The following is a 25,295-nucleotide window of genomic DNA, read 5'->3' on the forward strand; positions in this document are numbered from 1 at the left end:
ATAAGAGTGGTATAAAAATACCTACCGCTCGATAAGGAAAAATGCACAATGTCTGGCATCCCAATCACAGATTACCAGGCATGCCAAGATACAAAAAACAATATGGCCCCAAATGAGGAGAATAATGAATAAATCCATGGAAGCTAACATAGAGTAGACAAAGGTGTTAGAATTAGCAGAAGAGGATGTTAAAAGAGTTATTATAACTGTATTTGGTATGTCCAAAAAATTAAGCAGAGACGTGAAAGACATAAAAAGGTACAAACCAAACTTGTAGAGAGGGAAACTATAATGTCTGAGATAAAAAGTATATTGGGAGGGATTAACAACGGATGACACACTGCAGAAGAGATTCCCGAGTTTGTAGGTAAAGCAGTAGAAACTATCCAAAATGAAAAACAAAACAAATTCCAAAAAAACTGAAAGGATTATCAGTGAGCTGCAGGACAACCTCAAGTAATTTAATACTTGGATAATTAGAGTCCCCAAAAGAGGAGGGGCAAAAAATTTTGAAGAAATAGTGGTAAAAAACTTTCCAAATGTGGAGTTCCCATTGTGGCTCAGTGGGTTAAGGACCAATGTTTCTATGAGGATGTGGGTTCCATCCCTGGCCTTGCCTAGCGGATCCCGTGAATTGGGGATCCTATGTTGCTGCTAGCTGCAGTGTAGTTTGCAGATGTGGCTTGGATCTGGTGTTGCTGTGGCTGTGGTATAGGCCTCAGCTGCAGCTCTGATTCAACCCCTAGCCTGGGAATTTCCATATGCCACAGGTGTGGCCATAAACAAACAAACAACCCCACCAACTTTCCAAATGTAATGAAACTGCAAACACCTAGATCCAAAAAGATCGGTGAACTCCAAAACTCCAAGCACAAGAAACATGAATGAAAACTACACCAAAGCATATCATTATTAATTTTTTTTTTGTCTTTTTGCCTTTTCTAGGGCTGCTCCTGTGGCATTTGGAGGTTCACAGGCTAGGGTTCTAATTAGAGCTGTAGCCTCCAGCCTACGCCAGAACCATAGCAATGTGGGATCTGAGCCGCATCTGTGACCTACACCACAGCTCACAGCAATGCCAGATCCCTAACCCACTGAGCAAGGCCAGGAATCAAACCCACAACCTCATGGTTCCTAGTTGGATTCGTTAACCACTGAGCCACGATGGGAACTCCTCATTATTAATTAAAAAAAAATTTTTTTTTCTGCTGTGCCTGTGGCATGCAGAAGTTCCTAGACCAGGGTCAGACCTGCACCATAGCAGCAACCTGAGCCACAGCAGTGATAACACTGGTTCTTTAACCTGCTGAGCCACCAAGGAACTCCAAAAAAGTATAATAAAGAAATTTAAAATCAGCAAAAAATAAATATTATGTATAGAGGAATAAATATAAAGATAGTATCAGATTTCTCAATGGGAATGCAAGAGAAAAGACTGTGCAGTAACATCTTAAAACAACAATAACTGCCAATCTATGATTCTATACCCATTGAAAACATCTTTCAAAAAATACAAAAACCTTAATGATGCCCTTCAGGCCTAAGAAAACTGATATCAGATGGAAATCTGGATTTATAGAGAAGAGCACTAGAAATAGTTACTACATAGGTAAATATATAAGACATTTTTCATATAATTTAAATCTCTGTAAAAATAATTGACTATTGACAAAAAAATCAATGCACTGTGGATTATATAATATATGTAAAAATAAGATTCAAGAAAATAATAGCATGAAGTGGTATAATTGAAGATAGATTGCAATAAGTTAAAGATGTGTACTTTAAGTCCTAAATCAATTACTAAAATAACAAAATAGTTTTGCTAATAAACCAATAAAGGAGATAAAATGGAATAATAAAAAAAACTGAATAATCTAAGACTAGAAAAAAGGGAAAGAACAAAAAAGAGACAGAACATATAGAAATATCAAGATGATAGACTCAAACCTAATCATATCAATAATCACACTATATGTAAACAGTCTAAATATAGCAATTAAAAGGCAGAGGTGAGGAGTTCCTGTTGTGATGCAGTGGTATTGAACCTGACCGGTATCCATGAGGACATGGGTTCAACCCCTGGCCTTGCTCAGCAGGTTAAGGATCCTGTGTTGCTGTAAGCTGTGGTGTAGGTCAAAGACTTGGCTCAGATCCCACTTTGCTGTGGCTGTGGCTGGGGGGCAGCTGCAGCTCCAATTCAACCCCTAGCCAGGGAACTTCCATATGCCACAGGTGAGGTCATAAAAAGCAAAAAAAAAAAAAAAAAAAAAAAAAAAAAAAAAAAGTAGAGATGATCAGATTAGATAAAACAAGACTGAACTCTACACTGTGTATAACAAATATATGTTAAATATAAAGACACAAATAGATCAAAAGTAAAAATATGATAAAGTTTTATTATGCTAATACTAGTCAAAAGAAAGCTGCAAAGGTATATTATTATCAAAACAGATTTCATGGATTTATAATTAAAAGGGCTCAATTAAACAAAATGACATGATAATCTTATACATCTATGCACCTAATAATACTTTTCCAAATTATATAAAGCAAGACCAATAGACCTTCAAGGAGAAAGAGACAAACCCACAATAGTTGGTCATTCTAAACCCTTTTCTCAATAACAGAAAAAACAGGCAGAAAATCAGTTAGGATACACTTGGCTCAAACAACACTTATCAACTAACTTGACCTGTTTGATTATAGGACACTCCATCCAACAGCAACAGAATACACATTCTTCTCAAGTGTACACCACATTATATTTACCAAGGTAGGCTATATTCTGGGCCATAAAGCAAGTCTCAAAAGACTCAAAAGGATTCAAGCTATAAAAAATATATTTTCTCTGACAACAATTGAATTAAATTAGAAATCAATCACAGAAAGATCTTAAGACAATCCCCCAAAGTTTTGAAACTAAATAATACACGGGTTAAAAAAAAAAACTCAAAAGGGAAATTAGAAAGTATTTTTAGTTAAATGGAAATGAAAACACAACATAGCACAATTTATGGTGTGAACCTAAAGAAGTACTTAGGGAGAAATATGTAGCACTAAAAATCATTATTAGACAGAAAGAAAGGTCTTAAATCAATGGCTTCAGGTTCCACTCTAGGAAACCAGAAAAAAAAAAAAAAAAAAAGAAGAAGAAATTAACCTAAAACAAGCAGAATAAAGGAATTAAAAAATAGAAAAAGAGGAAACAGACAATGGAAAAAAAAAATCAATGAAACCAAAAAGTTCTTTTAGAAAGTCAATGAAATGGATAAACCTGTAGTCACAATAATCAGGAAAAAAGAGAGAAGATACCACTTGCCAATATCAGAAATGGGAGTGGTAACATCACTGCAGATTCTAGAGATATTAAATGGAAAGGTAGTATTATAAATAATTTTATGCTTAAAAAATAACTTCTAAGAAATGGTCCTTAAAAGATACAAATTAAAAGATCCCTAAAAGATACAAATCATCAAATTTCATTCTAGAAAAGATACAAATTAAAAGATTCTTAAAAGATACAAATTATCAAATTTCATTTTAGAAAAAGTAGATAACCTATTGCATTAGAGATATTGAAATTTTAGTTAAAATACTTACTACAAAGAAAAGCCTGGGCTCAGATGGCTTCACTGGTGAATTCCACCCCACACGTAAGTTAGAAGTAACGCCGATTCTACACAAACTCTTCCAAAAAAACTGAAAAGTTGGACATACCTCCCAACTAACCATATAGGCCTATAGTATATAGGTATACTCAGCATACCAGATACCAAAACGAGACAAAAACGTTCTAAGAAAATTAGAGACAAATATTTATCATGAACATAAATGTAAAAACTTAAAATTTTAGTAAACTGAATCCAACAATATACTAAAAAATAACACCTCATGACCAAGGGAGGTTCATCTGGGAAATGCAAGGTTGGTTTAACATTGGAAAACCAAATGATATAATTTCTCATATTAAACTAAAAAATCATCATAATAGATGCAGAACAAGCCCTCTACAAAATCTAACATTGATTTCTTTTTTCTTTTTTTTTTTTTTGTCTTTTGCCTTTTTAGGGCTGCACCTGTGGCATATGGAGGTTCCCAGGCTAGGGGTCAAATTAGAGCTACAGCTGCCAGCCTACTCCACAGCCACAGCAACTCGGGATCTGAGCCTCGTCTGTGACCTACACCACAGCTCACGGCCACACCAGATCCTTAACCCACTGAGCGAGGCCAGGGATCGAACCCGCATCCTCATGGATACTAGTCAGGTTCGTTAACCACTGAGCCACAACGGAAACTCTCTAATATTGATTTCTGATAAAAATTCTCAGTAACTAAAAATAGTAGAGAACTTCAACCTGATAAAAGGCATCTATGAAAAACCTATAGCTACACACACAGACATAACGCATGATACATACGTATCTACACACATACATTCACACATGATGGTGAAAGACTGAATGCTTTCCACCAAGATCAGGAACAGGATATGTTTCTCACCACCACGACTACCAACATTGTACTGGAAAGTCCAGCCAGCACCATCGGGCAAGAAAAAGAAATAAAAGACACCCAGATTGGAAAGGAATAAATAAAAGTGTCTTTATTTACAGATGAGAAGATTGTCTATAATCTGATGGACTCTATAAAAAGGTACTAGAACTAATAAGTGAGTTTAGCAAGGCTGCAGGCTACAGAACCAGTCACACAAAACTCATACATACCAGAAATAAAAAAATTAGGAATTGAAATTTAAAACAGCATTTACAATCGCATCAAAATAAAGAAATACTGAGGGATAAATCTAAACAAACAATGTGAAAGATCTGTACTCTAAAAACTACAATTCTTTTTTTCGTCTTTTGTCTTTTCTACAACCACACCTGTGGCATATGGAGGTTCCCAGGCTAGAGGTCTAAGCGGAGCTGTAGCCACCAGCCTAGGACAGAGCCACAGCAACTTGGGATCCGAGCCTCATCTGTGACCTACACCAGAGCTCATGGCCACACCAGATCCTTAACCCACTGAGAGAGGCCAGGGATCGAACCCACAACCTCATGGTTCCTAGTGGAAGTCGTTAACCACTGAGCCATGATGGGAACTCAAAAAAAAAAAAAAAAAACCCTGCAAAATATTGATGAGAGTGAGAAAAATCTAAGTAAGTTGGAAGACTCAATATTGTTAAGATTATCAATTTCCCCAAATTGATCTATAGATTCAAAGTAACCCCAATCAATATCTTAATGGGATTTTTGTGGAAATTAACAAGCTAGTGCCCAAATTCACATGGAAATGCTAAGAAAAAAGTTGCAGTGGGAGTTCCCATACTGGCGCAGCAGAAATGGATCTGAGTAGGAACCATGAGGTTGAAGGTTTGATTCCTGGCCCGTTCAGTGGGTTAAGGATATGGCGTTGTCGTGGCTGTGGCATAGACTGGCAGCTACAGCTCCGATTGGACCACTAGCCTGGGAACCGCCATATGCTGTGGGTGCAGCCCTAAAAAAAAAAAAAAAAAAAAAAAAAGCAAAAAAAAAAAAAAAAGTTGCAATGAAGAAACAAAGTTGGAAGACCTATATTACCTGATTTCAAGAATAATGATAGGAGTTCCCGTCGTGGTGCAGTGGTTAACGAATCCGACTAGGAACCATGAGGTTGCAGGTTCGGTCCCTGCCCTTGCTCAGTGGGTTAACGATCTGGCCTCGCGGTGAGCTGTGGTGTAGGTTGCAGACACGGCTCGGATCCAGCGTTGCTGTGGCTGTGGCATAGGCCAGTGGCTGCAGCTCTGATTCAACCCCTATCCTGGGAACCTCCATATGCTGTGGGAGTGGCCCAAGAAATGGCAAAAAGACAAACAAACAAACAAACAAAAAAACCAGAGCTGCAACTGCTGGTCTACACCACAGCCACAGCAATGCAGGATCCTGGTCACATCTGGAATCTACAGAGCAGCTTGAGGCAACACCCAGATCCTTAACCCACTTAGCAAGGCCAAGGATGGAACCTGCATCCTTGTGGACACTGTGTTGGGTTCTTAATCCACTGGGTCACAACGGGAACTCCCAATAGCCCATGTATTAAAAGAGAACTCACAAGAAATTTAGTAAACTTTGGAACTGAGTGAATGAAAATATGAGATATAATAATGAGAGATACAGGAAAACTCTTTTCAGGAAATGACATAGTAAATGGTATATTAGGTAGAGAAGAAAGTCAATGAGCTAAACATGCAACTTAAGAATTAAAGAACAACACATGTTGCAACAGAACAAACGGTGGGGGAAAAAATGTAATTGTAATGTATACATGTAAGGATAACCTGACCCCCTTGCTGTACAGTGGGAAAATTAAAAAAATTATTAAAAAAAAAGAATTAAAGAACAACAAAATAAACTCAAAGAACTGAAGGAGAAATAATAAATATGAATGCAGAATTAATGTAATGCAAAACAAACACTAGAAAAAAATTGATAAAGCTGTAAGTTAGTTTTTAGAAAAGACTAATAAGACTGAAGAATTGCTGGAAAAACTTATCAAGGAGAAAGATATGATATAAAAATATCAGGAGGAGTTCCCAAAGTGGTGCAGCGGTTAACGAATCTGACTAGGAACCATGAGGTTGCAGGTTCGATCCCTGCCCCTGCTCAGTGGGTTAAGGATCCGGTGTTGCCGTGAGCTGTTGTGTAGGTTGCAGACGCGGCTTGGATCCCACGTTGCTGTGGCTCTGGTGTAGGCTGGTGGCTACAGCGGCTATAGCTCCGATTAGACCCCTAGCCTGGGAATCTCCATATGCCACGGGAGTGGCCCAAAGAAATAGCAAAAAGACAAAAAAAAAAAAAAAAATAATAATAATAAAAATAAATAAAAATATCAGGAACTGAAAAGATTCACAGCTAAAGATAGAGCAGAGATCAAAAAATAAGAGAACATTATGAACAACTTTATGGGAACGAATTTGAAAACTTATGTACAATGAACAAAATTCCTTAAATAACTCACCAAAATAGAGTAAAAAGGAAATAAAAGGTCTAAATAGTCCTATAGCCATCAACATTTGAATAAATAGCTTTAAAATTCTCTCCTCCCTAACCCCACAATCTAGAAGCAAATTTTCAAGGAAAAAACCATTATGAACAAATACAAACTCATTTAGCGAATAATGAAAGAACATGCCCCATCTAATTATCACGGATGGTCAAAACCATACTAGGACATTGTAAGAAAAGAGAATTACAAGCTAATTGTAAATGCAAAAATCCTAAATATTATTAATAAAGCAAGTCCTGTAGCATATAAAGAAGATAGTAAATCATCAAGTTAGGCTTATACCAGAAGTGGTTCAGAATTAGAAAATCCATTAATGAAATTCAGTACATTAACAGTTTAAAGGAGAAAAGCCATATGATCTACTCAATACACGTAGAGAAAAACCTGTGAAATTCAACATCTGTCCATGAAAAAAATTTAAAATGCTCACAGCAACCCTTTTTAACTTGATGAAGTATAGTTACCAAATAGCTATAGTTGGCAACATTTTTAATGGTGAAATATTAGAAATATTTTCTTTAAAATAAAAACAGGACAAGACTGCTCATTACTATTGCTTATCTTCTCAAGGCTGTACTTGAGATTCTAGACAGTGCAGTAAAGGAAGGAAAATAAAGAAAATACATAGGAATTGGATGGGAAAAACAAAAGTCATGTTTATATCAGATGTCCTCTCTATAAAAAAAAGAAAAAAAATCTAAAGACAAAGATTTAAATGCAAATATCAATCATATTTCTCTATACTATCAACAAAGATGTAGAAGACATAGCAAAAGATATAATTTACAATAACAACGAAGTATAAATTATACCTAGAAATAAGCTAGACCTGTACATTTGAATGTTTCATTCCCTCACCTCAAGTCTTTCCTCAAACTCCACCATCTTAATTTACCCTACTGTGACCCTTCCATTAAAATCACACCTCCCCAACCCTAAATTTCTGATCAATTTTATTTTTCCCTATTTTTCTTGCCTATCACCTTCCACCATAATTATTGTTTATTGCCCATCTCCCCAATGTCTTATCCTTTCATGGGTATGGATATTTTGGACTGCTTTGTTTATAGTTGTATTCCCAGAACCTAGAACAGTGCCTGGTACATAGAAGGTGCTCAAAAAACTTTTATGGAATGAGTAAATTAAGAAAACAATTAAGTAGATACGGCCTTTATTGAAAAAATTGAGAAAATTATCAACCTTTATAGAAAGGCATTAAAGAAGATCTACATGGATATAAAGACTCAACAGCATAAAGACGTGAATTCTCCTCCAAACTGATGTATAAGTTAACTGTACAAACCCAGCAAAGGTGGGTGCATGTGTATGTATTGTTAATGTGGAACTTCCTAAGTGGATTCTAAAATTTTGTTTTGTTTTTTCTTTTTGTGGCTGCACCTGTGGCCTCAGGAAGTTCCCAGGCTAGGGGTTGAGTCGCGGGCGCAGCGGAGGCCATCCACAGTCACAACAATGCTGCATCCGAGCTGTACCTACAACCTGCACCGCAGCTTGTGGCAATGCCAGATCCTTAACCCACCGAGTGAGGCCAGGGATCGATCCACGTCCTCATGTATACTACGTTGGGTTCTTAACCCACTGAACCACAGCAGGAACTCGGGATTCTAAAATTTACATGGAAACACAAAAGGTCAAAATAGCCAGTTTGCCCCTAAAAAACAAGAAATGGGAGATTTGCTGGACTTCCTGTTGTGGCTCAGCAGAAATGAATCTGACTAGCATCCATGAGGACGCAGGTTTGATCCCTGGACTTGCTCAGTGGAATCCTCCATATGCCGCTGGTGCAGCCCTAAAAAGACACACACACACACAAAAAAAAAAAAAAAAGATGGGAGATTTGCCATACATGTTTGTCTATATCATTTTTATAAAGCTATAGTGATTCAACAATGCCATGTTAGCACAAGATTATCAGATAGATCAAGGGAATAAAATAAAGAACCTGGGAACAGACCCACGAATAGAAGGAAATTTGATTTAGGACATAGTCAGTATTGCAGCTCAGTAAGAAAGGATGAGCTATTCAGTAAGTGATATTAGAATAATTAGTGATTCATAAATAAAAATAATTATATTGATACCTTAATTCACACCATGGCCCCCGATTAGTTCCACATGGTTATCATCCTAAATATAAAAGGAAAAACCGTGCAATCTTTAGAAGAAAATATAGGAGAATTTATGACTCAGCCTGGAGAACGATTGCTTAAATAAAACACAGAATGAAATCCATGAGGAAAATATTGATAGGAGTTCCCGTCGTGGCTCAGCAGAAACACATCTGACTAGCATCCATGAGGATGCAGGGTCAATCCCTGGCCTTGCTCAGTGGGTTAAGGATCCAGTGTGGCCCTCAGCTATGGTGTAGGTCAAAGATGTGGCTTGGATCCAGCACTGCTGTGGCTGTGGCATAGGCCAGCGGATATAGCTCTGATTCAGCCCCTAGCTGGGACCCTCCATATGCTGCAGGTGTGGCCCAAAAAGACCAAAAAAAAAAAAAGACAAAAAAATTTGTTAAATGTAACTACCATGTTATACTCGATATATACTTCCTTGACAAAGGATCAGTATCTAGGATCTACGAAATATTAAAATCAATCAGAATTCCTGGTGATTATCAATATAAATATATAATTCTTCCAACACATTCTCCTTTCCACTCCTTGAATATCTCTCCTCCCATGACCTTGTCTTCACCCTCCCCTGGCCACACATTACTAATAAATGCCATTTCCAAAGAATCATACCCACAGAAAACCTACTCTCTAACCCTCTTCCAACCTCTAGCTCAGCTCCCTTCTAGTACCTCAACTCCAGTAATTTTGGGGCCCCATCAGTACCAATGTTCCATTCATCCTGCCTTTTCTTCACTTTCCCATACTCTTCTCCTTACCCAGCTTAAATTTCTTGTTCCACTTTTGTAAACACCCCCTTGCTTCCACGTTTCGTTCTCTTGCTTTCTCATGGGTCACCGTATTCACCGGCAAACCCCTAACTGTGGCTATGTGCAATCACTCACCTGTTCTGCCCCTGCACTCCCGCGGCTCAGCAGGGCTGGGGAAATGTCTCACTTTAAATTTATGATCACAAATCCCAGGCAGCCCCTTAGTGCTTGATTGGCCATCACAGAACATTTCCACTCACTCTTCTGATCAACCATTTTCATGTCCTAGTGCCTCTCTTACCATCCTCATCCTCAACTGTTTACCTCGCTCCCTAGTTCACTGAAAAAACAAAGCACTAGGAAAAGAAAGCCTGCAAGCACCTATGTTGCATACACCCATATACCAAGTTCCATATGTAGTAAAGTTCTCCGTTTTCCCTGCTATTTCGGTGGATAACTGTCTGTGCCCCCAGCAAAAACCAGTCCTCCGCCTGTGCAGCAGATCCCCTGCCCTCTGCTGACTAGAGGACACTGCTTCAGCCCTTCTCCCTTCTACTTCCTACATCATCAATTCCCCATTTCCTACTGGGTTTAATCATCAGCATCTGAACAAGCTACATTTTTTTTCTTGACCTTCACTGTGCTCCTCTCACCACCCTGTTTCTTTGATCCCTTTAGAGTGAAACTCCAGAGTTCCTTTGAAGGAACTGCCTCGAATCTCTCTTCTCCCAGGAGGTTCCCAGGCTAGGGGTCAAATGTGAGCTACAGCTGCTGGCCTATGCCACACCCACAGCAATGCAGGATCTGAGCCGGTCTGTGACCTACACCACAGCTCACGGCAATGCCGCATCCTTAACCCACTGATCGAGGCCAGGGATCAAACACATGTCCTCATGGATGCTAGTCGAGTTCATTAACCACCGAACCATGATAGGAACTCCTTCTCCCACTCTCTTCTAGACACACTCCTATCAGAATTCTGACCCTTTTACAGGTTATGGGGATCTACTTATAGCACAGGGAAATTTACTCAGCAATATGTGCTAAATTACATGGGAAAAGAATCTGAAAAGGAATGGATATATGTATATGTATAAATGATTTACTATGCTGTATGCCTGAAATTAACACTACTTTGTAAATCAACTATATTCCAATAGAATTTTTTTTTTGTCTTTTGTCTTTTTTTTTTTTTTTTTTTTTTGTCTTTTGTCTTTTTGTTAACCCACTGAGCGAGGCCAGGGATCATGGTTCCTAGTCGGATTTGTTTCCACTGCACCACGATGGGAACAATAGAATTTTTAATTTGTATTTATTTATTTTTTGTCTTTTTGCCATTTCTTGGGCCACTTCCGCCGCATATGGAGGTTCCCAGGCTAGGGGTCCAATCGGAGTTGTAGCCACCAGCCTACGCCAGAGCCACAGCAACGCAGGATCAGAGCCACGTCTGCAACTACACCACAGCTCAAGGCAACGCTGGATCCTTAACCCACTGAGCAAGGCCAGGAATCGAACCCACAACCTCATGGTTCTTAATTGGATTCGTTAACCACTGAGCCATGACGGGAACTCCTACCCCAACAGAATTTTTTTAAAAAGAATTCTGCCCCTTTTGCCGCTGAAATACAGATCCTGCTGAGGTCACTAATGTCCCCCACATTGCTAAATCTAATGGTTAATTCTTAGTCATTTTTTTCACATCCACAAGCAGCATGTGATGTAGTTGACTACTGCCTCCTTTGGGGGATAATTTTTCTTTCTTTCTTTTTTTTTTTTTTTTTTGTCTTTTCTAGGGCCACACCCGCAACATGTGGAGGTTCCCAGGCTAGGGGTTGAATAAGAGCTGTAGCTGCCGGCCTACACCAGAGCCACAGCAACGCAGGATCCGAGCCGTGCCTGTGACCTACACCACAGCTCACGGCAACGCCGGATCTTAACCCACTGATCGAAACTGCAACCTCGTGGTTCCTAGTCGGATTCGTTAACCACTGAGCCATGATGGGAACTCCAGGGGATAGCCTTTCTAGCTACGCTTCCAGGACTCCACTCCCTTGATTTTCCTTCTACTTTATTGGCTGCTGCTGCACATTCTCCTTTGCTGGTTCCACACGTCCATGATCTCTGAACACTGACACCTTACAGATCTTAGACCTCTTTCAACGCGCATGCCCACAATGATTTCACTCATTCAAATCTGCATCTGTAGCCCGGACCTTCCCCTTGAGATCGACACTCAAGTTGTCAGCGGCTTTTCAACACCTCCGCCTGGACGCCTAGCGAGTATCTTAAACATGTCCAAAATCAACCCGCTTCGCCTGAAGTCTCCTCTGTCTCAGAAGATAGGAGCTCATCCCTTAAACTTGTTTAGGTCAGAAACCTTGGATCTGTTGTGACGTCTCTTGCTCTGTTGCCTTGTCTCTCCTTCCATAACAAATCCTGTCAGTCCTGCCTATGAAGTGTATCCAGGATCCAGCCACTTCTTCTCGATAACATCCCCTCTGTCACAGCCTCCATCATCTCCCCTGGATAATTGTGATGGTTTCTGAACTTGCCTTCCTGCCCCCACCCTTGCTTCCTGCAGGTCATTTTTTTTTTTTTTTTTTTTTGGTCTTTTTAGGGCCATACCCACAGCATATGGAGGTTTCCAAGCTAGGGGTCTAATGGAATCTGTTGCTGCCGGCCTACGCCAGAGCCACAGCAACACGGGATCTGAGCCAAATCTGTAAACTACACCACAGCTCACAGCAACGCTGGATCATTAACCCACTGAACAAGGCCAGGGATGGAACCCGCAACCTCATGGTCCCTAGTCGGATTTGTTTCCGCTGCACCACGACGGGAACTCCAGCAGGTATACTCTTGCTAAGAACATCCTTCCCCCAGATAACATGCTTCCCATTTTAGTCATTCAGTTAGTTAATGTCTCTCTCTCCTACGAGATGCTAAGCCCATCAACACAAGGCTTTTCATCCATGTTGGTCACTGCTTTATCCATAGCATATGGAAGAAACCCTGGCACAGGGTAGATGTTACAAAATTACTTGTTGAATGAATAAACAACATACTAATTGGCCAGAGTGCAGCAACAGGCATTCTCAAAATAGCTGGGGTGACTATCAATTGGTATAATCTCTGCAGAGGACAAACTGGCAGTCACTATCAAAAGTACAAATGCACATCTCCTCTGCCCCAGCTCTCCTACTTTTAAGTAATAGCCTTCATGTAAATTCACACATGAGGGAAGTAACCCATGGACAGGGTAATTCACTGCAGCATATTCTATCCTTGAAAAAGAATGAAAACAGCCAAAACGTCCAGCAATAGCAACTATTTAAAAAAAACTATAGTCCGTCCATGCAAGGGACTATATTGCAGCAGCAAAAAAGTATAAGGAGACTTCTTGTGTCCCGATAGTAACCCAAATATATATATTGATTATTTATATATGAAATATATACATATTTTAGAGAAAAAGAAAGGTCTAAAAAGTATGTTTAGTATACCACCATTTTATAAAAATAAAGAGACAAAGAGAAAGGTGCAAAAAGAATATTTGTCTGCATTTTCTTGCACCGACTATCCCAGGAAGGACAGCCATGGAGCTGGTATCCATGCCTGATTATATGGAGGACAACAGGTGGGTCAGAGGCAGAGGTGGGTGACTTTGCTGTCAATCCTTTTAAACCTGAATTTTTGTACCGTGTGAATGGTTTATCTCCTGAAAGGAGAACAAGGCAGGTTTATGTTCCAATATGGAATGAGCTCTAAGATATATTGTTGCAAATAAAAAGGTAAGTACAAGATGTTATACGAAGAAGTGGGACAGATTTTTATTATTTACTCTTTTATACCTTTTGAACTGTGTACCTTATACGTATTTCCTATTCAAGAAGAAATAAAATCATTTAAAAAATCATGATGGGAGTATGCATATTCACATGCATCACCTTGACAATCCTAAGAGTGCAACCTGCCAAGTGTTTCCCGATTTTTCAAACACAGGAAACAGACATTCAGAGAAGTCAAGTCACACCGCACAGAGGAGGAACCGGGACAAGCCCTTCCAGCCCCTCCTGCCCCTCCCCCTGCCCTTCCTGGCTCCTCTCAGGCAACAAGGCCCAGCTCCAGAAAGTCTGCCAACAGGAGCTTCACTCAGGGGACCAATTCTCTCTGCTTAGAGCCACCAACGGGGGGGGGGGGGGGGGGGTGCCCCTGGGCTCTGTGGCTGATCCCAGCCTTCTCTAGCCTTGCAGCTGCCAGGCCCTCCTCCCACAGCCCAGCCTGTACCTATCAATGATGACGGGGTCCGAGGGCGTCTCATTCCGGTTGCCACAGCTCTTCCGGTCACAGCACCGGCTGAAAGATGAGGAGGAAGGGAAGGAGAAAGGGGGTGAAGGACAGGGAAATTACAGGGTGTGGTGTGTGTGTGTGGGGGGGGTGCTCCTGGGTGAGGATGCTGATGACGTGTCTCTGAGTATGGAATTTCTGGAATCCCTGGGCCAGAGGGGCTCACTCCCAGACGCCTGGGGGAGAAAGGCAGTTGAGGGTCCTACATGCGGACCTGCAGAGACCAGCCCTGGGAATAAGGTTGGCCAGGAAAACCTTTTCCCAAAGGCATGTGGCTCCAGGAGGATCCAGAAATGGGTGGGAGGCTGGCCACTTACTGTCTGTACACTTTACACATATAGAAAAGAGCTCAAATCCTGTGGTGCAGGTCAGAGACACAGCTTGGATCTGGTGTTGCTGTGGCTGGGGTGTAGGTCGGCAGCTCCAGCTCCGATTTGACCCCTAGCCTGGGAACCTCCATATGCCACAGGTATGGCCCTAAAAAGACAGACAGACAGACAGAAAGGAAGGAGGGGGCTCAAATCGTCAGCATGCAGCTTATGAATTATCACAAAGTGAACCCACCTATGTAACCAGCACCCAGACCAAGAAATACCCTGTGACCAGTGCCCTAGAAACCCCATCGTGCCCCCTTCCAGTACTGCCCATCCCAAGAGCAGCCACTGCCCCAGCCAGATTTTTGAACACTAGTCTCTTTTCCGTACATGAGGACCTGCCTAGAGGACCCTGGCTGACTGGCATCTCCCGGGGAGCCCTTGCCTAGAAATGCTAAGCTCTGGGGCATCAGAGAAGGGGAGCCAAGAGCTGCCCGCCCCTGTCCGCATCCTGTCCACCCAGAAGGTTCCCTGAAGTTCACAGAAGAGGTAGCAAATTTTCCTCCTCTAGCTCCACAGCTAATCGGGAGGCCCAGGCCCTGCCCCCACCTCCCCCGGGGGGTCCTCCCCAGAGCTTTATTAGTCAAGCTTCCTCGGAGCAGCAGGAGGCCTCTCTTACAAAAACACTCGGAGAAGCCACATAAACAGGCCTGGCTAATGGGGCCTCAAGGACCCTCTCCTCTGCCAGCCCTGTGCCCAGGGGCCTCACTCCTACCTCATCACCTCCCCACACCAGGCCTCCCTGGGGATCAGCGGGGAGAGGGGGTGGTGGCAGCGATGGCGAGGGCAGGGCCTGGTGCGAGTCCTGGGCAACAGCTGGGCTAAGGGGCAAAGGGCAGGTGACCCGGCCCTTCTCACCTGCACATGATCTCGTGGGTGAGCAGCACTCGGCACATTTCGGGGTTCTTGTCCTGCCCCTCGTAGATGATGGCCTGGGGAAGGGGAAGGAGGCTCCTCTCAAGGCCAAGGATAAGGGGCCCGTGGCTCCTGCCCCGGGGAAGAGCACGCCCTCCAACTCTCTCTGGGGGCCCAGGAGTGCCAAGCGGGGGCTGGGAGCCTGGATCCACCAACCAGGACCACCACCAGAATCGGCAAGAGGGCCTGTCTGTCCACAGGCCGTGCTTCCTGGAGCCAGCTCTGCTTCCTGGTCAGGGAGGTCCCCGGACCACCAGGACCAAGGCCAGGCTGCAGGGTCCCTTAGGCAGTCCCGCCAGCTCCTCAGCCCCTCTCCCCATCCCTACCACCGCCCCTGGCCAGGCCAGGCCAACGGCTTCCTCTTGGACTGTGGGATCAGGCTCCCAAGCCCCTCCTGCAGCCTGTCCCCTGCCCTGAAGCAAGGAGTGAGCGTCCCATCTTACTGGCTTCCCACTTTATAAACTCTGTGCCTCCCAGCCATCCCCCCTCTCTCTGGACGTGTCAGCCACCCAGGCTCACTTTGCCACTGCCTGGCCTGCCTCCCACACCACAGTGATCCCAGCCTTTCTAGAAACACACCACTTCTTCCTCTGCCCTGGGATGGGGTGAGGCTGCAAGAAGGCCATCTCTGTGGAAAGCCTGCCTCCACCTTGCGTGCAGGCCACCGATCTTCCCATCCGAGACTCAGCCCTGCTCATAACCAGCAGGCAAGGCTTCTCTGAATAAGCCTGAGACTTGAGGCCCTGCTACTCGCAGAGTCCACCAGGGCTGACTCAGGTTTCAGCTGCCCGAGCTCCTCACACTGTCCCCCTGCCCCCCAGTCTGCTTCCTCTGTCTTTTCAAGTCAGCAAGGTGCTCAGAGTCTGCGGTAGGAGCTTTGGGGTCCCATCCAGTCCCCTCTCCTGGACCAGTGCACCCATCCCTCAGCCGCAGGTAGTGCTAGCTGCTAAGCGCTTTCCCATGAGAACTGCTCTCTGCCGATAGGAGCGGCTTCCCCTGAAAATGCCTGGAAGGTTACCGTCTCCCCTTGGGAGTGGTCCCCAGCCAGTGACTAACTGATCCAGGGGACAGAACCCTGGCCTCCTTGCCTCAATGCTTGGGCCATTCCTTCTCTGGGCCTCCCCGTGGAGGCCGAGGCCGCACCCTTGCTGAGCATCCCCCACCCCCTCCCCTAGCTGCCCTGCTTCCCCTTCCAAGAGCGTTTCCCTTCCTCCCAATAACCCTCGAGAACCTGAATCCCCATCTACGCTAGATCCTTGATAACAGAACCCAAGACAAAGTCTTTGTACTAATACTGTCCTTTTCATGTCCAGAGGGCAAAAGCCACACAGCCTCTTCCTGTGGGCCGTGCTGGGAGCTGGGGGAGCTAGACTGGTGGGGATGAAGGGCATGGGGAGGCGAGGGCGGGGACAAGGATGCTCGCTCAGGCTGGACAGGCCGGAGCATCCCCTGGGCTGGCTCACCTGCTTGGACATGGAATCGATGAGGCGCACATAGAGGTCCTGTTCTGTCCGAAGTCCTAAGGGTGGGAAGGCAGAGAGGGCCTGCTGTATGCGGAGCCCCTGTAGCTTCTTTTCTTTCTTACTTGCTTTCTTTTTCTCTTTCTTTCTTTCGTGTGTGTGTGTGTGTGTGTGCGCACGTGCTGTGCCATAGATGTATCTTCATCTTTTTAATTATTAAAGTATAGTTGATTTACAATGTTGTGCAATTTTGGCTGTACAGCAAAGTGACCCGGCTATACAGATACGTACATTCTTTGTCTCCTATTATCTTCCCTCCTGTTTTATCCCAAGAGACTGGACATAGTTCCCTATGCTGTAGAGCAGGGCCTCCTTGCTTATCCATTCCACACGGAATAGTTTGCATCTACTAACCCCAGACCCGCAGTCCATCCCTCTACCCCCACCCCCACCGCCCCGGTGGCTTCTGATGACTGAACACCCTCCGCACCCTCCCCAGCTGGAGCCCGGCCTCCTCCATCCCGACAGCGTGCGTCGTGTGTGTCGCTGTGATACCCAGGGGGCAGTGGGCTTCGCTCACCGTTGTTATACACCAGTCGGAGGCGATAATGGATCCCGTTGTTTGTCTTTTCAGCCCCAGGCTCCTGCAGGGGCACAGGATGGGGAAGATGCTGGCTGCTCCCAGGGATCCTCCAGCCCCTCCCCTCCCCCCTTTCCCGCTCAGCTTTTCTCCCCACCCCCTCCCTCCACTCCTCCACCACCTACCCATCGGCTGCTCGGGTGGGAGGGGGTTCCCTGAAGCCCTCCCCACCGCCACCCTGGCCCTTCCCGGAGAGCCCACGAGCCTCTCACTCGGTCTTTTTCCACAAAGTCAATGAAGGCTGTGCGTTCCACCTCCACCGGCTGCCCCTGCCGGTCGTACATGGCCAGCACGAAGTGGAAGAAGTTGGATTTCCTGAGGTTGGAGGGAGGCTGCTTCTCAAAATGTGCTCGTGCCAGGCCCACGCCACTGTGGGGAGGAAAGATGCTGGGAAACCACCGGAAATGCCCTCTGGGGAGAAAGCCCCCATCAGCTCTGACCAGGTAGGGGGCGCTGGCCAGGACTTGGCTCTGATGTCAAGGGTTGGGCAAGAAATTGGCCAGGTCAACTCCCCCCTTGTCAGGACCCTCTCAGCCCTGAGGTCAGCCTAGCCTGCTCCCAGGGGAATAAGCGGCACAGCAGGTGGCAACAGAGGCATGGTTGCCAGATTCCTTGGCAGACTTTTCCCTGGGCCTCACATTTTGCTTTTTTTTTTAGGGCCACACCTGTGGCATATGGAAGTTCCCAGGCTTGGGGGTCGAATCAGAGCTACAGCTGCTGGCCTACGCCACAGCCACAGCCACAGGGGTTCTGAGCCATGTCTGTGACCTATACCACATCTCACGGCCACGCCAGATCCCTAACCCACGGAGCAGGGCCAGGGATCGAATCCGCATCCTCATGGATCCTAGTTGGGTTCGTTAATCACTGAGCCATGAAGGGAACTCCTGGGCCTCACATTTTGAAAGGGTGATCTCTAAACCAAACGTATAAGCAGCCCATCTTACTGACCAGAGGTCCTCTGAGTACCCTAAGGGGCAGCCAGGAGGTTCTGGAATGAATATCCCACTTTACCCTGGCTCACGACTGTGTACCTGCACCTACGGTGTTGCCTGGGAGATGAGGAAGTTCCTCTGCCCAGCCTGGACCCTGGCCTATGACTGAAGGTGAGGGCGCCCTCCCCAGGTGTAGACAGACCTGCCTTCATTCCTTCAGAAAGACAACCACTGCTCCCTTGGGGAGAAGGATTTTCTGGTCCAGCTTTGCCAAGGGCTTTCTCCTGGCTCATCAGAAACTGGTCCCAGAAACAAAGCCAAGGTGAGAGCAGGAGGAGGAGAAGAACCAAGGCCCCACTCATCAACTATTTCCTGAACCCAGTGAGGTACTGAGTGCTGGCCACATGGTACCACATGGGCCAGAGTGAAATGCCTGGCAGGGGAGGGAAGAGGCTGTAACAAGTCTGAGGGGTGGGTGCTCCTAAAAGATGTTACTGGATAAAAGATGATAACAGTCAACGAAGAAAAAAATTAATTCTGGAGTTCCTATCATGGCTCAGCAGTTAAGGAATCTGACTAGCATCCATGAGGACGTAGGTTTGATCCCTGGCCTTGCTCAGTGGGTTAAGGATCCAGTGAGCTGCGGTGTAGGTGGCAGACAGGGCTCGGATCCTGCGTTGCTGTGGCTGTGGCGTAGGCCAGCTGCTGGAGCTCTGATTTGATCCCTAGCCTGGGAAACTCCATATGCCGTGGCTGAGGCCCTAAAAAGCAAAATAATAATAATAATAATAATAATAATAATAATAATAATAATAATTCCTTCTGTGACAGATGAAGGGACGCAGATGGGAAATATGACTTAAGGCCACCAGAAGGCTCCTAAGTCAGGCAGGGCTTAGAAGATGCTGCAGGCAGGGAGGTCTCAGTGTGGTAGAAAAGGGAGAGGCTGCTGCAGGGATGAGGTGGGGAGGAGGATGGTGGAAATGCCCTGAGAGCCATCTAGACCAGAGTCCCCATCACAGATGCTCCACTGGGACAACATCTGCCATTTTCATCACTACTTAATCTTTATCTTCATATAATAGATTTATTTGTTTTTTAGGGCGGAACCTGAGATATATGGAAGTTCCCAGGCCAGGGACTGAATCCGAGCCACAGCTGTGATCTATGCCACAGCTTCAGCAAAGCTGGATCCTTCAACCCACTGCACTGGGCCAGGGATTGAACCCTGCCTCCACAGCGACCTGAGAGGCTGCACTCTTTTTTTTTTTTTTTTTTTTTTTTATTTTTTTGCTTTTCAGGGCCACACATGTGGCATTTGGAAGTTCTTAGGCTAGGGGTCAAATTGGAGCTGCAGCTGCCACAGTGACACCAGATCCGAGCCGCGTCTGTGAGCTATACCACAGCTCATGGAGATGCTGGATCCTTAACCCACGGGTGAGGCCAGGGATCAAATATGCATCCTCATGGACACAACTTGGGTTGGTAACCACAGAGCCCCAGTGGGAACTCCCTGCAGTCAGATTCTTAACCCACTGTGCCACAGTGGGAACGCCTATCTTCATATAATTTAAAATCAACTTACTCTCACTGGGCATCATGTGAAGCCATATCTGAAATGTCATGGGCTTGAGAAGCTTGTGTTTTACTCATACCGATTACAGTAAATAAATAAACAATAAAATGAAAATTGTTCCTTCTCCTGAAAGCCTGCTTGGGAGCCGCAGTGGTCCATAGGAAATGCTGATTTCAGAGGCAGAAGTGATGGGTCTCGCTTGTCCCTGATCCAGAGGAGGAGGGGGCCACCAACACCTTCTCTCCTCCACCAAAGGTTCTTTCTACATGTTCCTTCTCCAGGATCATTCTCCCCCCACTCCTTCCTCTCGTCCTCCCCAGGCTTAGGTCTTCAAGTCTAGGCCTTGACCCTCCTGATTCCCACTTGCCAAGAGGCAGGGAAGCCTGAAGAGGGCTTTGATCACAGCAGGTCACTGATTACTGTTGATGAATATGCTAATAAGGCAGGAACCCTGACTCCTCCCTCTGGCCCCCCAGACCAGCTTAGGGAGAGTGAGGATCCCCAGCGACAGGTTCTAGGACCACCTTGGTGGGGGTGGGGAGGAGGGAAGGCCAGGAGGGGGTGGGCGGTGGAGCCATCCCAGATCACTCTGCCCCTTACTGGCATCTAGCCCAGGAAAGGTGCTGGTGCCTGGAAGGGTGTCAGACAGTGGGGACAGAGGGTCTAGAGAAAGAAGGAGGAGGGGTGGAGGCTGAGCAAGAACACAGTCCCCGGGACCACTCACAAATCCTTTCTGCATGGACCCTCCTGCACGGAGTCAATGATGCTGGCCTGAGCATCCCTTCCCACCCATCGCTCTTGGCAATCCCAGTCAGTCCCGGGTCCTGGCTGCCTGCTGGCTCCTGCCAGACTCCTAGGACCAAACCTAGAAGGTCTGCCCCAAGCCCCAAGCTAAGCTCGCTTCTCGGGTCCTGCCCTCCCAGCAGGAGGGAATTCCCAAGAAGAGAGTAGGGACTGGGGGCAGAGAGGAGGAAAGAAAGCAGGTCCCCGTGCCTGGGGTCTGTGGACCAGCTGTGGGGCACTGAGGGGCTGCACTGCCTCACATGCCTGAGCCCAAGCCTGCAGTGGGACCAGGCTCCCGTCCACTCACCCCGAAGCAACCCAGCATCACCTTCCCTTCCCCGCCTTGCTTAGTGGGTCCAAGGCCCAATCATCCTCCTGGGCTCACACCCATCCATGCAAAGCAATGGGACAGAGGTGGCTAGTTTATAGCCTGGGGACGGGATTACTAGCATGACAACAGACCAATATGAGGAAGCGCCCTGGGTCCCCAGCAGACCAGGAGAGGACTGCAGGGGCGGGGGCAAGACCCCTGCTCGGCAGGCCCAGCACTGTTCCTGGTCTGTGGATGTCTCTGGTTTACCTGGTCCGTACCCCTAAGGGACAAATGAGAAGGTCAAGGTGAAACAGAAGAGGTTCTCGTTTAAAGACATCCTCAGATTTTTCTATGAACACAGTCGGGGAATGACATATGAGGATTAGCAGAGCAGCTAGAGTGGCAGCTGCAGGTCTGGGCTGCGCCTTCCTTCTCCAGGTTTCTCCAAGTTTCCCCAGGCACCTCTATGGCACCTGTGGTAGGTGACCAATCCGCAACCTCGGGTGGGGCCCCAAAAGCCCCAAGGGGAGAGGGGAAGGGGGGGAGACTTTTGCTCATGTCCCCTTGGGAAGTGTTGATGCTCGCATGAGATGAAAACAAATCAAGATTAAAGAAGAGAAAAAAAGAAACACAGAAATATGCTCAAACGACTCAGAAGATAGGCTGTGGGGGTTCTGAGAGGCCTGCCGGGACACCCTGGGAGCAGACGTGGGCTCCCACACCAGCTTAGAGGCGGATGAAGGCCAAGGTCTCTGATTCTGTGATCTCCAAAGGGGGGGCCACCTAAGACATCCACGGGGGTGTGGGGAGACACCGAGGGGATGTCTATTGAGAGGAATCCTTCATGAAAGGAAGGAAGGAGCAGAGCCCTGCAAGTCTGGAGAGGCAAGAGCTTTATTTGGGTTTTCCCAGAAGCAGATGCTGAGACAAAGATTCCAACAAGGATTCCAACACTTCATGTGGGAAGTGATTCTGGGAAACCCTGGCGGGGCAGGGGAATGAGCGAGGAGGAAAGGCAGCCCATTAACAGGTGCATTCGCCCCAAGTTACCGCTGTGGGCAGCTGCCGCTCCGTCCCCGGGGAGCTCTGGAAACCAGTCTAGAACGTGCGTCAGCTACCCCATCAGAGGGCTGGACCAGGAAGCTGGGGTCTTTATCCACCAACCCCAGTTGGTCCCTGGCTGAGGGCTTCCGGGGCATCATTTCTCAGGTGCTTCTGGACAGGTGGACAGCTGGGCAGTGGGCTCTGATGTTTTAAGAAAGTCTTAGGAAAGTAGACTCTTCCCCAAAGGTCCCCAGGGGGTGTGGGCAGGGTTCCAACTCCCAGCCGACCATACGGAAGCAGCAACGCTACTGCCCAGGGGCCTGAGTGCAGCTTGGCAGATATGCATGAGAACGGCCTCACCTGGTACATGTGGTGCCGGAGCCTATAATTCAGAAACGGCTCACTCACTTAGCATGATTAGTGCACAAAGCGTGCCACATATGCGCCTTTTCCAGGTAAATGCAGCTGAGTGATGAAAACGGCCACATTAACCACTTTTGTAAGACTCCAAAATGAATCCCACATCTTGCTTTCTTAAAAAGACTGTTCCGTGAAATGTTCAAAACACTTTCCTATCAACTCCAGGGTGTGCTGAGATGGTGGGGCATTTGTGCCTGTACTAAGAGCCTGCATGTGAGAGGAGAAAGTGCTCATTTTCCGATTCCCACCCTGGCCCACTCCGCCGCTTCCCATCTTCTGTTTTGAAATAGCAGTCACATTAAAGGAGATTGTGACAGAAGAGCTTTGGTGCACTTAGCTATTTTCTGGCGGGAGGACCTCTGCCTTGTAGCAAGCCTGGGTGTGTGTGGGCTCCCCGAGCACCGACCGTGCTGGGAATCCAGGTTAAAGGTGACACCAAGGGCAACCTGACCTTCACAGCCGGAGGAGTCGGTCGGGTACCCTGTGCTCCGGAGTAGAGGGGGATGCCTGTGGGGACATGCTGGGGGCTGCAGCTGTCGGGCTGCTCTTGCTGGGCCCACCTAGGGGGTCCCTGGAGATGCTCCTTTGTGAGGCTGAGCGCAATGCCCCAGGACCCTTCTCACAGCAGCTGCTGGATCTCATCAGAGCCATCTCCTCACTCAGAGCCAGTCTCTGCTCTCGACTCTCAAGGCCATTGGTAACTCTTTACATCCTTGATTACATGCTTATTATAAATATGAGCAATTTATTTTATTTTTTGGGCCATGCCTGTGGCATAGAGACGTTCCTGGGCCAGGAAATGAACCTGAGCCACAGCAGTGACAACAGCAGATCCTTAACCCGCTGAGCCACCAAGAAACTCCAAATACAAGCAACTTAACACAAGCATCCCAAACCCCACGAAGGACAAATGGCCTTGACTGGAGCTTTGGCATCCCCCTCAGAGGCACCCTCAGCTTTCTGCCTCCCCCTGCCCTCTACCAAAACCCTAACCCTTTCCCACCTTGGCAGCCCAAGGTTCTAAGCAGTGCCTGGGCATGTGCCTGATCCATCTCGGAACCTAGGATGCTGGGGAAATGGGGAGAAGCCCTGAGGCCATCAGCAGTGGGGAGACCTCTTTTTGAGCTCCCTTTCACCCTCTGTCTCAGGCTTCTTAACAGCTCTGCTAAATCCGGCTCACTTTCCCCCATCCTAGCACCGCTGTACAAGTCCCCCACTTCCTCTCCTCTGCACCTTCTCTTCCTCCAAGGAGCCCACTGGCCCTGGCTCTCCCTGCAGGCATCCCTTGGGCCCCTGGGACTGCTGATAATCAGCACGCTGAGCCTGGCATTCCTGGCCCCAGCCAAGATCTATGGCTTATCCCTGCCCAGAGCCTGGGAAGATAAAAGCAGCAGCTTGGAGTGCCCACTGTGGCTCAGTGGGTTAAGGACCTGACTTTGTCTCTGTGAGGATGTGAGTGAGATTCCTGGCTTTGCTCAGTGGGTTAAAAATCCGGCGTGCAAGCTGTGGCATAGGTCACAGATACAGCTCGGATCCAGCGTTGCTGTGGCTATGGGGTAGGCCAGCAGCTGCCGCTTCAGTTCAACTCCTAGCCTGGGCACTTGCATATGCCATGGGTGCAGCTATAAAAAGAAAGGAAAAGAAAAAAGGCAGCAGCTCACTGAGGCGAACCCACCCTGACAATGCAACGATGCTGGCAGAAGGAGCACCTGGTGTCTAGTGACAGCTGCCCAGAACCTGTGTCTAGAAGCGCCTGCTGGAGAGGAGGCTTTGGGCTGCTTCAGAGCCCCTGCTCCCACTGCCCAGCAGGCGCTCTGCTCCCCCCCCTCCCCCGCCAGGAAACTGTCTCAGCCAGCAGGTCCTCAGCGAGGCGCAGGGGAGGATCTCCCCAGCCAGCTCTCCCGCTCTTCCTCTTGTTCTCAGCTCCACCTAAAGACTGTCCACCCAGCTTTTCTCTGCCCACCCCCTCGCCACCCACCCGCAGGCCTGCCTGCCAGGTCCCAGGCTGAGGAACCGGCGATTAATTATTAAAGCAAACAAAAGCATTTCCTAGCAGGGAGGCTGGCCTGCAGCTGCTTACAGGAAAGGCAGCCCCAGCTGGCCTCCCTCTCAGGGCCATGCTAGCGTTCTGGGACCACCAGCTCAAAGCGGAGGTCTGGCCCGGGTCCTCCAGGAGCCTCCCTGGGCCAGGAATCACATCAGAAGGCGAGGAGAGCCGCTTCTGGGCTGGGAACCCCAGCAAGAGGATGTGGGTCTGCAGGGGATTCCAGGGGACGTGGGCTGGGGCTGGGCTACGGCTCTCGGAGATAAAGTCTTGTTGGCCCAGGGCGGGGACAGTCATCACAATGGCCAGGGGTCCTCGTGCAGAGGTCCTCGCTAGGGAGACCCTTCCAGCCCTCCGCACCCGCCTCCCCCACTACCTCCGTGCGTGGGTATGCAACCTGTCTTTTCTCTCTACCTCTCTTTTGCTCAGAACTTTCCTTCCTGTTGGCAGAGCCTCCCTCACTGATCTCAGCAGGCTCTGAGCCTTCTCCTTCTG

General features: G+C 46.9%; 1 protein-coding gene across 11 annotated transcripts in view; it reads right to left on the reverse strand.

Annotated features, from left to right (window-relative positions):
• The window catches only part of EBF4 (early B-cell factor 4), a 69,817-nt gene that overhangs the window by 40,673 nt on the left and 3,849 nt on the right, over nt 1–25,295 (reverse strand). For all 11 annotated transcript variants that reach the window (XR_002339956.1, XR_002339955.1, XM_021077750.1 and 8 more), the window contains 5 exons: nt 17,898–18,054; nt 17,626–17,689; nt 17,049–17,104; nt 15,529–15,602; nt 14,237–14,305 (listed from right to left, as the gene is read on the reverse strand). Coding sequence is in view for 9 of the 11 variants with exons in the window: in XM_021077750.1 (XP_020933409.1) it covers nt 14,237–14,305; nt 15,529–15,602; nt 17,049–17,104; nt 17,626–17,689; nt 17,898–18,054 (420 nt within the window). In the remaining 2 variants the exon portion in view is untranslated. The remainder of the gene's footprint in view (nt 1–14,236; nt 14,306–15,528; nt 15,603–17,048; nt 17,105–17,625; nt 17,690–17,897; nt 18,055–25,295) is intronic.

Source organism: Sus scrofa, chromosome 17 (assembly GCF_000003025.6).
Source record: "Sus scrofa isolate TJ Tabasco breed Duroc chromosome 17, Sscrofa11.1, whole genome shotgun sequence".
Lineage (NCBI taxonomy): Eukaryota > Metazoa > Chordata > Mammalia > Artiodactyla > Suidae > Sus > Sus scrofa.